The sequence below is a fragment of the Schistocerca nitens genome, chromosome 1, assembly GCF_023898315.1.
Source record: "Schistocerca nitens isolate TAMUIC-IGC-003100 chromosome 1, iqSchNite1.1, whole genome shotgun sequence".
Classification (NCBI taxonomy): domain Eukaryota; kingdom Metazoa; phylum Arthropoda; class Insecta; order Orthoptera; family Acrididae; genus Schistocerca; species Schistocerca nitens.
In genome coordinates this window covers 160,486,689-160,500,326 of record NC_064614.1, presented here as the reverse complement: position 1 = coordinate 160,500,326, position 13,638 = coordinate 160,486,689, and the positions used below count along the sequence as shown (strand labels likewise).

Genomic DNA, 13,638 nt, shown 5'->3' with positions numbered 1-13,638 from the left:
CTTATGCCATGAATAAAAGTATTCTATAGTTCAACCTGGGAATCATCATTCACTGCAGTGTGCATCACCCGCACAGATCTTAACAATCTGCAACTCCCCTGCCTCCCACCCCTCCACCCACCACCCCCTTTCCTTGGAATCTTAATTATGGTTTCTGCAAATCAGCCTCACATACTGTCCCGCCAAACAGAAAGATCTATCAATTCAGCATCAGTTTGAAGAACAGCAGAACATGAAATGGGCACTGATTAGTAGCCAGAGCACCCAGGACCATTTGCCACAAAATCTCAAAACTATTTCATCATTTACAACTGAAGGTGCCAGATGGCTCTGTGTATTAAAAGCTTTCAGTAGCATTTTACCTTCAATATCTCATGTTACCAGCCAATGACAAACACTACTAAATGTGAATATGGAAACTACACACATATATCTGATGAAGATGATGATTGGTTTGTGGGGCAATCAACTGCGCGGTCATCAGTGCCCGTACAAAGTCCCAATCTTTACACAGTCCAATTTATCCACTTTCACGAATGATGATGAGGATGATGAAATGATGAGAACAACACAAACAACCAGTCCCCAGGCAGAGAATATCCCCAACCTGGCCGGGGACCGAACCCGTGATCCCGTGATCCACAGGTAGCAATGCTAGGCCACTAGACCACGAGCTGCGGACATATGTATCTGAATGTTACCTGTCTAATAACAAAATAATATGTACAAAAATATACACTTGCAGTAAAGTGCACTGCAAGAAATAGAGATGTATTATAAAGCAGTATAATTGGTATGCCTGGTAATGAATAAAATAGTTTTCTGTAGTTTTGAGTTTTATATTGTAAGTATCTGTGTTTCACTTCCCTCATCTCTCTCTTTTTCATAAAAATAATATGAGTTGCGAGTCCTTATCTCGGATCCTAGGTACACTTATGGTGTAGTTTCCTTTGACTACAGGATTGACAACAATCAGTCACATTGAACAAATATTTAGGAGTAACAATGTGTATAAATAAGAAATGGATTGACCACATAGACTCAGTTTGTGAGAATAGCATGTGCCAGACTACAATTCATTGGTAGGATTACAGGAAAACTGCAGTTTACAAAAAAAAGAGATTATGTACCAAATACTTGTGCAGCCCATATCTAAATACTCCTGTATATTAGACTCATATCATGTCGGTCAAACAGGAGGCATAGTGTGTATACAAAAAAAAGGGCTGTGTGAATGGTCATAAGCTTGTTTGACTGACAAGAGAGTGTAAATGGATCATTGGAAAATCTTAACTTGTAGACATTTGAAGAACAGTGCTGCATATCTCATAAGAACCTGCTCAGAAAGTTTAAAGAACAATATTTCATGTCAGAAACTGTAAATATTCCTCAGTGCTATACTTGTCTATCACAAGGAAATTGTGCATATAACACCAGACAAGTAGCATCTCATATAAAGGCACAGAAACAGTAATTTTCCCACAATTCATCTGTGAATGGGAGGAGAAGAAATCTTAATACATGGGACTTACACTTCACAGTGATTTGCAGAGTGTAGGGGTAGATGGAGATGTAGAGGGGGGGCCACAGGAGCCACAATATTACTGGACAAAAAGTATCAAGAAAATAATATCATGGCTGGTGGTAACTGTTACATTCTTTCATTCATTTATCTAGTCATACTTAGTGGACAGTAAATAAGATTAAGTTTTCACTACAGTCAGGTTGTCTCTGGTAGAACATTTAGATTAGTTGCAGAAGCTCTACATTTGGAGAAATGACTAACTGCAATCTTCAAACATAAGAAAAGTAATGAACATTAAGAGAGTAAAACCATTTACACCAGACCTGGTCAAACAGTGCTCCATGAGCGCAAGCACTCCGACAGTGCTCCTGCCTTGTGCTCCGATCGCAGCAGCAATTGGGGCTAAGGGGTGAGGATGAAGAGGAAGTCCACAGCCAGACATCACTAGAGCTGGACAGTAGCCTTGTCAGATGCCAAGCGGTTGTCCAAAAAAGGAAAAGTGGAGAAGCCATTCATTCAAAGCAAATGGGAATTGCCTTACTTTTCGTATTGTTTAAAGGCCAAGCAAACGGAGTAATATGCCATCGCACTATTATGAGCTGGAAGAACATTTACTGGACTGTCATTACAACACCAGCCACAAAGATGATATGATGTACTTGTTTCCTGATGAACAACAGTGAATGCTGGCTGAACTGAAGGCGGCCATTAGAGAATAAGAGTGAGTTCACAGTAAGTAGAGTTGTGATAAATCTTTTATTGTAGACATTGAAAATTATTTGAATTCATTAAGTGTCTTAATGCAAGTGGAGAATTATTTGGTCACACATGTGGTGGTACATGACTGATGCTATCAAATAAAAATTAATCCTGTGTAGAAATCAGTTTCGAGTTGACGATGAAAATTTTCCTGTAACTCAAGGCAGTCATTTCTGGACAAGATACAACTGAATACATTTCAGTAATTGAAATATTTCATCAGGAGTTCTCATAGAAATTGCAAGACAGTGTACGACTGAAGATAGATTTCTATTTATTTGTCATACCACCTTTGCTTTATGCTTCTCATGTACTTCATTATTCCTAACTTGAGGTGATACACGTACATTGGAGCACCCAGCTCAACAACTTGTTTGTACAATCCACGAATTTTAAAGACTTTTGTAAAATGTTACCTCAAGAGCTATATCCCTGATTGCACAGATAAACTGCTACAGTTATTTCAATATTTGGCTGAACACCATTTTTTCTTCTCTTATGAAATTGATGAAGTGCTGCCAATGCTTGGGTTTAACAAATTATAATCTGTAGTTCTGCTCACTGTATTAGCACTATATAATGTATTTATTTAATCAAGTAATAAAAGTAATTGCATTGGTAAAAAAATAGAAAGCTGAAAATAGGCACACATGATAAACACCTGCTTGTAAAGGATGCTGCAATATTTTCCCACACAAGTTGCCTTCAACATATAGCCATCTAACTCACAGCTTCTCGCAAAAGTGCAGTATTGGGGGAAATTGAAACACTGAGCAGACTCGACTGCATTCCTGGACCGTGAGCATGCTCCAGAAGTGCAAATGTTGGCCAGGCCTGACTTACAACCTCTGTCCAAAAAGTTTTGAGACTGATTTTATTTCTGGCATATAAGTGAAGTCATTTCTGGCATATAAGTGAAGTCAATGCAGTAACTACAGTGGCTGCTTCAATTAACAACTGTAAACAATATAAGTGCATTTGACCAGTCGGTTGTGAGCAGGCAGCATTAAATGCTGGATGTGTGTCTTCAGGGTGTCAATGTTGTGTCACAAATCACAATGGAGCAACATCTCTAAAACAAATATTCAAGAGATTCTCCAGAATGTTCTGAAGAACAGAAACACCTGGGAAGGTTTGTACCACACACCGTGACTTCCAAAAAAGCAATGATGTGTGGATGCCTTCCACGGCTTGGTTGACATGCAAAATGTGGACACTTCTTTTTTGGAAAAAATCATCATAGCATCATGTCCGCCCCCGGTAGCTGAGTGGTCAGCGTGACAGAATGTCAATCCTAAGGGCCCGGGTTTGACTCCTGGCTGGATCAGAGATTTTCTCTGTTCAGGGACAGGGTGTTGTGTTGTCCTAATCATCATCATTTTATCCCCATCGACTCACAAGTCGCTGAAGCGGTGTCAAATCGAAAGACTTGCACCCGACGAATGGTCTACCCGACAGGAGGCCCTAGTCACACGACATTTACATTTCTTTATCATGGCATCATGGGTGACAATTCTGGAAAAAATCATCACGGGTGATGAGACAGGGTGTTATCTATACAAACTTACCGCAAGATGACAAACTGCAAAAATTCGCATAATGGGGCAAGGTTTGATGACATAACGGACACTGAAACTTTTCTGATAGTTTCATGTGGTTGTATGAGCATTCTGTGTGTGTACTCAAGGAAGGGGGAGGGGGGAGGTTGGCAGGAGATGTCATAGAACACCTGAAACATCAAAACCATGATCTTAACTTTCTTAAAACTTTCTGGACTCATGGGGTAAACAATTTTAATATACAAGGGTCACCTCAAAAGTAAGGCCTCCAATTTAAAATAATAATAATAATAAAGAAACTTTTATTTACAATAAATTGTACATAGGTGTGAAGCTTGAACATTTTTTTTTCTATTTTTCCACATAATCACCATTTTGGTCAATGCATTTTTGTAAATGCTGTAGCAGATTTTGTATGCCCATGTCATCCTAGCCTGCTACACCTCATCTTTCACCTCGCCATTGTCACTAAAGCACCTTCCAGCCAAGTGTTCTTTCAGCTTGGGAAATTGGTAGTAGTCACTGGGTGCTAAGTCCAGACAATACGGCCGATGGGTGTGGCAGAAGATACACAGTTGGACGAGCAATGTTGGGGATGAGCACTGTCGTGAGAAGGCTTACATCTTTGCTCAGTATTCCTCTTCTTCATTTCTGAATCACCCTTATGTCTGGCAACACCTGTCAGCATTTATTCTTGTCTCAGGAACTATGAAGATGACCAACAATATCCTATTTTGATCCCAAAACATTGCTGCCATGACTTTACCATGAGATTGTGTTTTTTTTAACTTTCTTGGCTTGGGTGAATTGGCATGCTGCCACATGTGTTATTGTTGTATGGTCTCAGGTATAAAGTGGAAAGCCCAGGTTTCATCACCCATGACTATTGAATCCAAAAGGTTGTCCTTTTCACCTGCATAGCATCGAAGAAATTGGCAGGAAGTTCCAATGCATTGGCCTTTGTGATCTTCAGTCAGTGTTTTTGGGACCCATCTTGCACACATCTTCTGAAATTTCAGCACTTCAATCGAAGTCTGGTGCTTCGAGAAACCTCAGGAAGAACATTGCAGTGCTCATTGAGAGTGACCAGCCAATCTCGAAGCACAATTTGTTCAACCTTTGTGAGTGTCTCTTTGGGAACTGATGGTCTCCCGCTTCTTTCCTAGTCTTGAATTTCAGCACGACCACCTGCAAACTTTCTACACCTCTTGCAAACATTTCTGACATCTGTATATGACACTCCATTCATTTCCATCAAATGTTGATGAATGTTGATTCATTTAACACCTTTTGCACACAAAAACCTAAAAATTGTGCGAACTTTGCAGCTGGTGGTAGTGGCTAATGTGAGCTCCATTACAACTAGCTGCCAAGCCAAGAATGAAAGCTCCAGAGGATGTGCGGTGGTTTCTGTAGAGCGTGGACGGAGCAACGAAAAAAACAATGTGGGCAACCATCATGCAAACAGTTTCCCTGCGGCCCCACTGCTTTGGAGGCCTTACTTTGGTATGAGGGTTCGTATCATTCGTGTTATGGCGCTGACAAGCAGCAGACATTATTGGAAGCTGTGGCTCAGGAGAAATGCATGTTGTAGCAAAAGAAGTGGAAGTAACATATTCACAGATGAATAATTACCACATCTCTTTCTTGTTTCTTGAGTCAAGTTTATTTATTTTTACTTATTCTAATTTGTACTTCACAGCTCTGTTGAAGTTGCTCCTATTTAAACGCTTGTGATCAAATACCTCCTGCCCCCTCCCCCAAACATTCTTCTCAAATAATTACCATTAACAATCATAGAATTAGGGTATTACCTCTGCTAGGAGGACGCAGCATAGGTGGCTTTGCCCATGGCTCTGTTGCGTGCCGGCCAGGCAAACGGAGTGGTGGTAACTGGAGTATTTTATCTCCACCTGAAGCAGTCACTGGACCCAGACTTGTGCTGGGAGATGCCTTTGCACTCCCACGTCTCTCACTGTTTTGCTGATCTACAGTAAAAATTTAATAAATCAGAGACTAAAGCTATATGACAATCATCCTCATTTTGTTTCTATATTAAGAGCTACAGAAGAAGATAATATCAGTGTAAAGGCAAATGGAAATGTAAAATGTAGTACAGCTCATAAAAAAATAGGGCAACATATTAAATACTACACACATCAAAAAAAGTTTTGCATCACCCCACGCCTATTAGATGGAGGGGGTCCGACAGCCGATCAGTTCCAGTCATTCCACCAGGAAGTGGGTACACAGCTCATGTTATCTGTAGTTCAACCATGCCTAGACAGTCAATGCCGCAGTTCGATTGCATCCGCAATGTTACTTTGTGCCAGGAATGGCTCTCAAGAAGGGAAGTGTCCTGGCGTCTGGGAGTGAACCACAGCGATGTTGTTCAGACGTGGAGGAGATACAGAGAAACAGGAACAGTCGATGACATGCCTCGCTCAATCCGCCCAAGGGCTACTACTGCAGTGGATGACCACTACCTATGGATTATGGCTTGGAGGAACCCTGAGAGCAATGCCACCATGTTGAATAATGCTTTTCGTGCAGCCACAGGATGTTGTGTTGCGACTCAAACTGTGCGCAGTAGGATGTATGATGTGCAACTTCACTCCCAACGTCCATGGCGAGGTCCATCTTTGCAACCTGCGTGGTACACATGGGCCCAACAACATGCTGAATGGACTGCTCAGGATTGGCATCATGTTCTCTTCACTGATCAGTGTTGCATATGCCTTCAACCAGACAATTGTCAGAGATGTGTTTGGAGGCAACCTGGTCAGGCAGAATGCCTCAGACACACTGTCCAGCGAGTGCAGCAATGTGGAGGTTCCCTGATGTTTTAGGGTAGCCGACATATGCTGCTGGTGGTCATGGAAGGCGCCGTAATGGCTGTACAATACGTGAATGCCATCCTCTGACCGATAGTGCAACCATATCGGCAGCATACTGGCGTGGCATTTGTCTTCATGGACAACAATTCACACCCCCATCATGCACATCTTGTGAATGACTTCCTTCAGGATAAGAACATTACATGACTAGAGTGACCAGCATGTTCTCCAGACATGAACCCTATCGAACATGCCTGGGATGGATGAAAAAGGGCTGTTTATAGACGACATGACCCACCAACCACTCTGAGGGATCTATGCTGCTGAATCGCCATTGAGGAATGGGACAATCTGGACCAACAGTGCCTTGATGAACTTGTGGATAGTATGCCATGATGAACATGATGAATACAGGCATGCATCAATGCAAGAGGGCATGCTACTGGGTATTAGAGGTACCGGTATGTACAGCAATCTGGACCACCACCACTGAAGGTCTCGCTGTATGGTGGTACAACAAGGAATGTGTGGTTTTCATGAGCAATAAAAAGGGCAGAAATGATGTTTATGTTGATCTCTATTCCAATTTTCTGTACAGGTTCCGGAACTCTCGGAACCGAGGTGATGCAAAACTTTTTTTGATGTGTGTAGTTTCCCAGATATGTATTAAATTTAAAGTTTGACTGCTCACAAAGAAAAAGAAAAAAAGAAAGAAAAGAAAAAAAAAGCTTACATGCTGTCAACAATTTTTCCAGTAAAATACTCATGAGACACTCTCACATAATAAGCAATTGCTCAAACAGAAACAGAAGGTATATCAGTGGAACTCTCTTTCAACCTATCGTGACAAATATTCAAATATGCATAACAACAATGGAAATTGCTGGATGTAAAGATAACCACTCAACTGTATCAGAGTAACGTGTTGCACACACACATATATCAGAAAACAGTGTTTACTAGCTTTCGAGCTCTGGCACTTTTTCTAACAAAATTACATACACCCACAGAAAATCACAGAAACACCTAAATGCACACTCTTTTGGCTATGAAAATGACTGCCCAGTTAGTGAAATTAAACAGAGTAACTAAAGATCAAGGAACTGGCTAAGAAAAGCATCCAGTTGTAACACAAAAAATGCAGGATGCATGGCACCTGCTACCAATATATAACTTTTTTTTTTTGGAATTTTATGTAAATATTTGTAATTTAAATGCTTTCTTTTAATAAGTAAGGGCATTGCGTCACTGTATGTGTACATTTAGGTAGAAGTCTGTTGCCGTTTCATTGTATTTATCTGTGTTTTACTGTGAAACTTATAAGCTCTGGAAAAAAGCCAGAGGAATTGTTATTTGCATCGACTAGCAACGATAATAGCAGTGCTTGTGTGTTGTAAAATCTTTGGGTAGGGAGTTGTTGCCGCACAGCGCGCGGAGAGAGCGAGAGATGGTTCCAGTGCTTGTAGTGTGCAGAAGTGTGGTGTTAATGCTCTCACAGTAGAAAGCACCATTTTCGGCGGCATCATCTACGCATGCCGGCCAGATGTCTGGAGCAGTAGTACGGACAGTGAACGGGCAGAAGAGGCTGTATTAATTACGACTGCCTGTTCCTATAATTAGCCGTGGCTCCACAATATGCTACCATCTTCAACAACAGCAACAGTTCCAGCAACACAGTTTCGTCGTCGGTTCTGAGTTTCGTCATATGCACAGCACTGAAGTAAGACTGTTCATTGGTAGAAAGTATTAATGGCTAGAATGAGATTTTCACTCTGCAGCGGAGTGTGCGCTGATATGAAACTTCCTGGCAGATTAAAACTGTGTGCCCGACCGAGACTCGAACTCGGGACCTTTGCCTTTCGCGGGCAAGTGCTCTACCAACTGAGCTACTGGCAGAAGTAAAGCTGTGAGGGCCGGGCGTGAGTCGTGCTTCGGTAGCTCAGTTGGTAGAGCACTTGCCCGCGAAAGGCAAAGGTCCCGAGTTCGAGTCTCGGTCGGGCACACAGTTTTAATCTGCCAGGAAGTTTCATATTAATGGCTAACCGAGCAACACAACTGAATGTGATTTGATTGATAAGATTTATTTCAATAATAATCAGTTAAACTCAGGGCGATTGTGTGCTCATTGCCCCTAGACATTGTTACCAAGCAGGATCCTTGTTCATTTTTTTTCTAATATGCTAACTGAGTGTCATAAGAAACAAATTGAATAGTTACAGCCAGTTTATTAATGAATAATTTCTCTTTTAAGAATTTTAGCCTCAGTCTACTTTCAATTAACTGTTGTACAACAGAGGCTTCAGTATATGACTAAAGTAAAGCAATTTCATTTTTCAAGTTTGAGAATCAATCACTGGAAAAGATTCAAATCTAAAGAAATGCACAAATTAAGAGTGCGGAATATTATTTATTTTACATATAGCTCGGAGCTCATGGCTGTTTGGTTTGGTACATATTGTAGTATTTAATTCTGTTTAAGTCAGTAAAAAAGGCTCAGTTGTTCAGACAATAATATGAAATCCAATTTGCAAAATAAGCAATGGCAAAGTAAAAAGTGGTTGCTTTATTTTCTAAATTTCTTTGATGACGTTATGCTGAGGTCATTGAAAGTCATTGTTCACATAACGAAGTTCAGTACTAACATACAGTTTAATTACATAACCGTTAATTACTTCCTTTTCGTTCATTAGTGTAACTTTGGATCCTTGATCAGTGTTATCCCTTTCTGTCCAGTGTTGTTCATGAGTGAATGCACAAAATAACTTTCATTTTCCAAATTATAGCCCTGTTCGGTTTAATTACTTTTATTTTTAGTAGACTTTCCATCGGAAGGGTCAGTTGTACACTTTCCTCCTACTTATCAGTATCACTTTTTCAGGAAAGATAGCCTTATACAATTAAAAAAACTCAATTATGCATACACATTATCCACGGTCATATTTTATATCACAAGCAGGATAGGCCGATTAGTAAGAGGGAGGTTACACAGTCAATTGGAAATATTTTGTGCGAGGGAAAACTGCCTCTGAAAACAAGTTGAAGTTGGAGACAGAAAGTATCTCAAGCAAATGCATAAAACTGAATGGTGAAGTAAGGGATGAAACTGGCAGAATAGATACAAATCAGATAGATAAAAAAATAGATAAAAAATTACTCACCAAGTGGCAGCAGGATAACACACATAAAACAGATATTATGTATGCCAGCTTTCGGAGCCAATGGCTCCTTCTTCTGGCAGAAGGGTTAAATGGGAAGGAAGAGGGGTGAAGGAAAGGGACTGGTGAGGTTCAGGTGAACGGGTAGAATTCAGAAAAGTCACCAAGAACCATGGGTTAGGGGAGACTTCCCATCCAATAAATAGATACAAAGGTTTCTGCTTGGAATCCCACTCTCTCCCAAGTCAAACAATAGAGGGACATGGTTAAAGCTACTTTTCTGTCCATTGGTAATTATTATTCACTATCAATATCTTCTGATGTTGGTCATCTGTGGTTGTGTGGTGGTGACAGTTGTTTACAGTGTGTGTGTGTGTGTGTGTGTGTGTGTGTGTGTGTGTTGTCTTTTTACATATGCCCCACATATCAAGATTGTAAATTTAACCTGCACAGTGATCTCTCATTGCGATCTCTTTCGAAAATGACGGGGTGTGCATCTGTCTAAATGTTAGCTGTTGTTAAAGATGTCACTTAACTGCATTCCTAAAATTTGTTTGAATATTTTAGATGCTGGAAGAAACTCAAGTTCTATGTTGTTTACTTATAAGGGGAGGAAATGTAACATTGTTTGCAGAAATTACATAAACTTCAGAGTACAAGAGTGTGACTGTAATGTTCACTTTCGTCTTTGATTTGCAGTCAAGACCATAATATTGTTTCCATGCTTGCCAAAGTTGAGCGACATATGAATTCTCCTGCCACTAATTGCAAGATTGCAATGGTTTTGCTCTTGTTCACAAAAGGATCCATTATGCCTCCTGACAGTTGGGTTTTGTTTCCACAGAATTAATTTGGCTTCATCTGGTGATTGCTTCAAATAGCTGAAGGGTACTCCTTGTCACAGTCTGACTTGGAATTTCATTCTAAAACTTCCTAGCATTCACATACGTTTGAACCTTTCCATGGCTCAGAGTCTAACATTACATCTCAATGTTTTGTGATCCATCTCACAGAGAAAGCTACGGACTATGCAGATTTGTATGAGCTAGGGAAGGGTTTAGACTTTGTGCCAGCTGTGAAGTGTTTAACATTAACTGTTGTTGATTTTATAAGTTCTGTGGAAGAGGCTGTTTTTTAACACTTTGGAGACTGGCCACTTAGAAGAATACTGGGCCAAGGAAACCGGCCATTTATGCCATCTTTTAAAGTATTACTGGCATATATGTAATTCCTGTGTCTTCAAGTGTAATACACACTAAAGAAGGCCTAAGATTCATGATTTATTTTTCGTATGCACTTTAATTCTTTGATAGATAACAAATTTTGAAATAATGAGGACAGGAAGTATAATTATCCTCCAAAGAAAAAAGTTCGAGTTGAGTTATTGTGCAATTTCTTCCTCTTGGGCCTCCAAAATTTCTTGCTCAATCAAGAAACAAGATGTATTTGTAACAGAATTACAGCAAACTATAAAACCTAATGAATACACACATGAAATTGTGTCAGTGTGGTCATACTGGTTCAGCCATTCACAATAGCAGCTGTTACGTTCACTAATGTTTCTTTTGAAATAATTTTAGAAATTGACAACAGAAGGCAGCACCAATGAAGCAGTGGATCACAAGATGTCTGTATATTGTTCTCATATGAAATGAGTCCAGTTTTCTAGCGACAAGTGGCTCACACTTTGAGAAAATTGCAGCCTGAACTATACTTGGGCACGATCTTTTTTAACACGAAGCTGCAGCCTGAGCTATGCTCAGGTTCGGTTCCTGAAGTGTTAAACTACCTCCTGATACTGCCAAGGAGGTTAGGAGAGAAGCACTCTGCATGCTGACTGGGACACAATCACCCAAGGTTAATATTACAGCAGCTGAGAGTGCTGCTTTGTGTTCACTCAGTTGAATCCATACATTATTACCTTACCTGGAGGCAAGGGCAATACCACATTTATGTTGCACAAGCAGGGAGTGCATTAAAAAGCTGTATTGTTTACAGTCTGATCCAATGTACCATAGTCTCACTGCTGACCTGACAAAAAGGGTTGAGAAAGAGACAAACAATCTCCTGAAGAAAAGAACCTTGTTGGAAAAGACTATCAAGAGTTGCCACTCTTACTGTACTCTTCCCACTAGATTATATGGCATTCTGAAGATCCACAAGCATGGGGTTCCTCTTAGGCATACTGACTGTAACATTAGTGCTCCAGCACACTGTTTAATGAAACATCTTGTAACTCTGTCGAGCCCCCTAGTAGGCGGTGAGTACACCATATTAAAAGCTCAGCAGATTTCATATGTTTATTAGTGGGGTTTGCATTTGAATTATTCTGACATTGAGTAAGTTTTAATGTGGTCTCTCCCTTCATTTCCATTCCTCTGTATGATTAGTTAAGGTTAATTCAGGGTAGATAGACGGCTGTTTGTCTGCATAGCACCACAGGAACCTATTTTGACATGTGTTGGCCTCCACTTAGTTTTATTCAGTGATCAGGTACATGAACAGACAGATGGAATTGTGATGGGTAGCTCTTCGTCACCTTTTATTGGCAATCTGTTTATGGAAGATTTTGAGACACGTACTGTGTAGTTCATTTATTTATTTCTTACTCCATTGATCCAACTGTGATAACTCACAAGGATACAAAGTGTGTCAGAAAACACTCCATACACAGGTAGTATTAAAGCAGTCAATCATACAGAAATAATACTCCATGCTTGGATTACACATATGTGGTAAGAATGACAGATTACAGCAAACATTAGACACAGAAAGTGAAAAACAAATGCAAAACCAGTGAAAATAACTATGAATATTGAATTTGTATGGTATCTCCATCACTGCTCAACTTACACTACAGTATACCATACTCAAAATTTTCCGTCCAGATCTATTAGGTTTTATCATTGTAGCCAAAAAAAACTCTTCCAAGCTGTAAAATGACATCTCCAGTACAAATTGCTTCAGATGCTCCCTAAAAGAGGAATGGTTATCAAATTTGCTTGTAATAACTGGGGGGAGAGCATTAAAATTTTTGCACCAGAGAATTGAACATCTTTTGCGCCACAGTCAGGTTTTTACAATCACTGTGGAAATCGTGCTTTCTCCTAGTATCATATCCATGGTATTCACTATTTCTTTTACAAAACCCAGTATTTTTGCTGATGAAACACATAAGAGAAAATATGTACTGGGAAGTAACAGTAAGAACTTTTATTTCCCGGAAAAGGTTTCTACAACTACAACTGGAGTCTGTGCTGCTCATTATTCTTACAACACACTTTTGGGCCAAGACTATTTCATTTGCAAGTGATTGATTTTCCCAAAATATACCACTATATGTTACAAGAGAATGAAAATATCCATAGTATGCTACTTTCATTATGTCTATATTTCTGCTCTTGGAGAAAAAGTGTAGGGCAACTTGGAGAAAAAGTGTAGTGCAAAAATCAATGAGCTGTCTCTCTTCTTAAGATTTATTATACGATGAGACCAGTTTACTCTGTAGTCAATTAGAAAATCTAAAAACTTCATTGTTTCAACTCTTTCAATTGACTCTGTGCCACACTTCACAGTCAACTCATCCTCAGTTTTAGTAGTTGCAGTGAACTGAATATAGTTAGCCTTATTAAAGTTCAGTGAGAGTCCACTGATGCTAAACCATTTAATTAAATCAATAAGAATATTCTTAACAGATCCTTGAAGATCTTCATATGTATGACCATCAATCATAATTGAGGTAGGTCATTTATAAATATGTGGAACAGTAAAGGACCAAGAATCGATCCTTGAGGCACTCCACA

At 39.8% G+C, this 13,638-nt stretch overlaps 1 protein-coding gene across 2 annotated transcripts in view; it reads right to left on the bottom strand.

Annotated features, from left to right (window-relative positions):
* The window catches only part of LOC126244136 (ADP-ribosylation factor-like protein 13B), a 225,396-nt gene that overhangs the window by 15,132 nt on the left and 196,626 nt on the right, over window positions 1–13,638 (bottom strand). For both annotated transcript variants that reach the window (XM_049948212.1, XM_049948213.1), the window contains one exon: window positions 5,658–5,831. In XM_049948212.1, coding sequence (XP_049804169.1) covers window positions 5,658–5,831 — 174 coding nt within the window. The remainder of the gene's footprint in view (window positions 1–5,657; window positions 5,832–13,638) is intronic.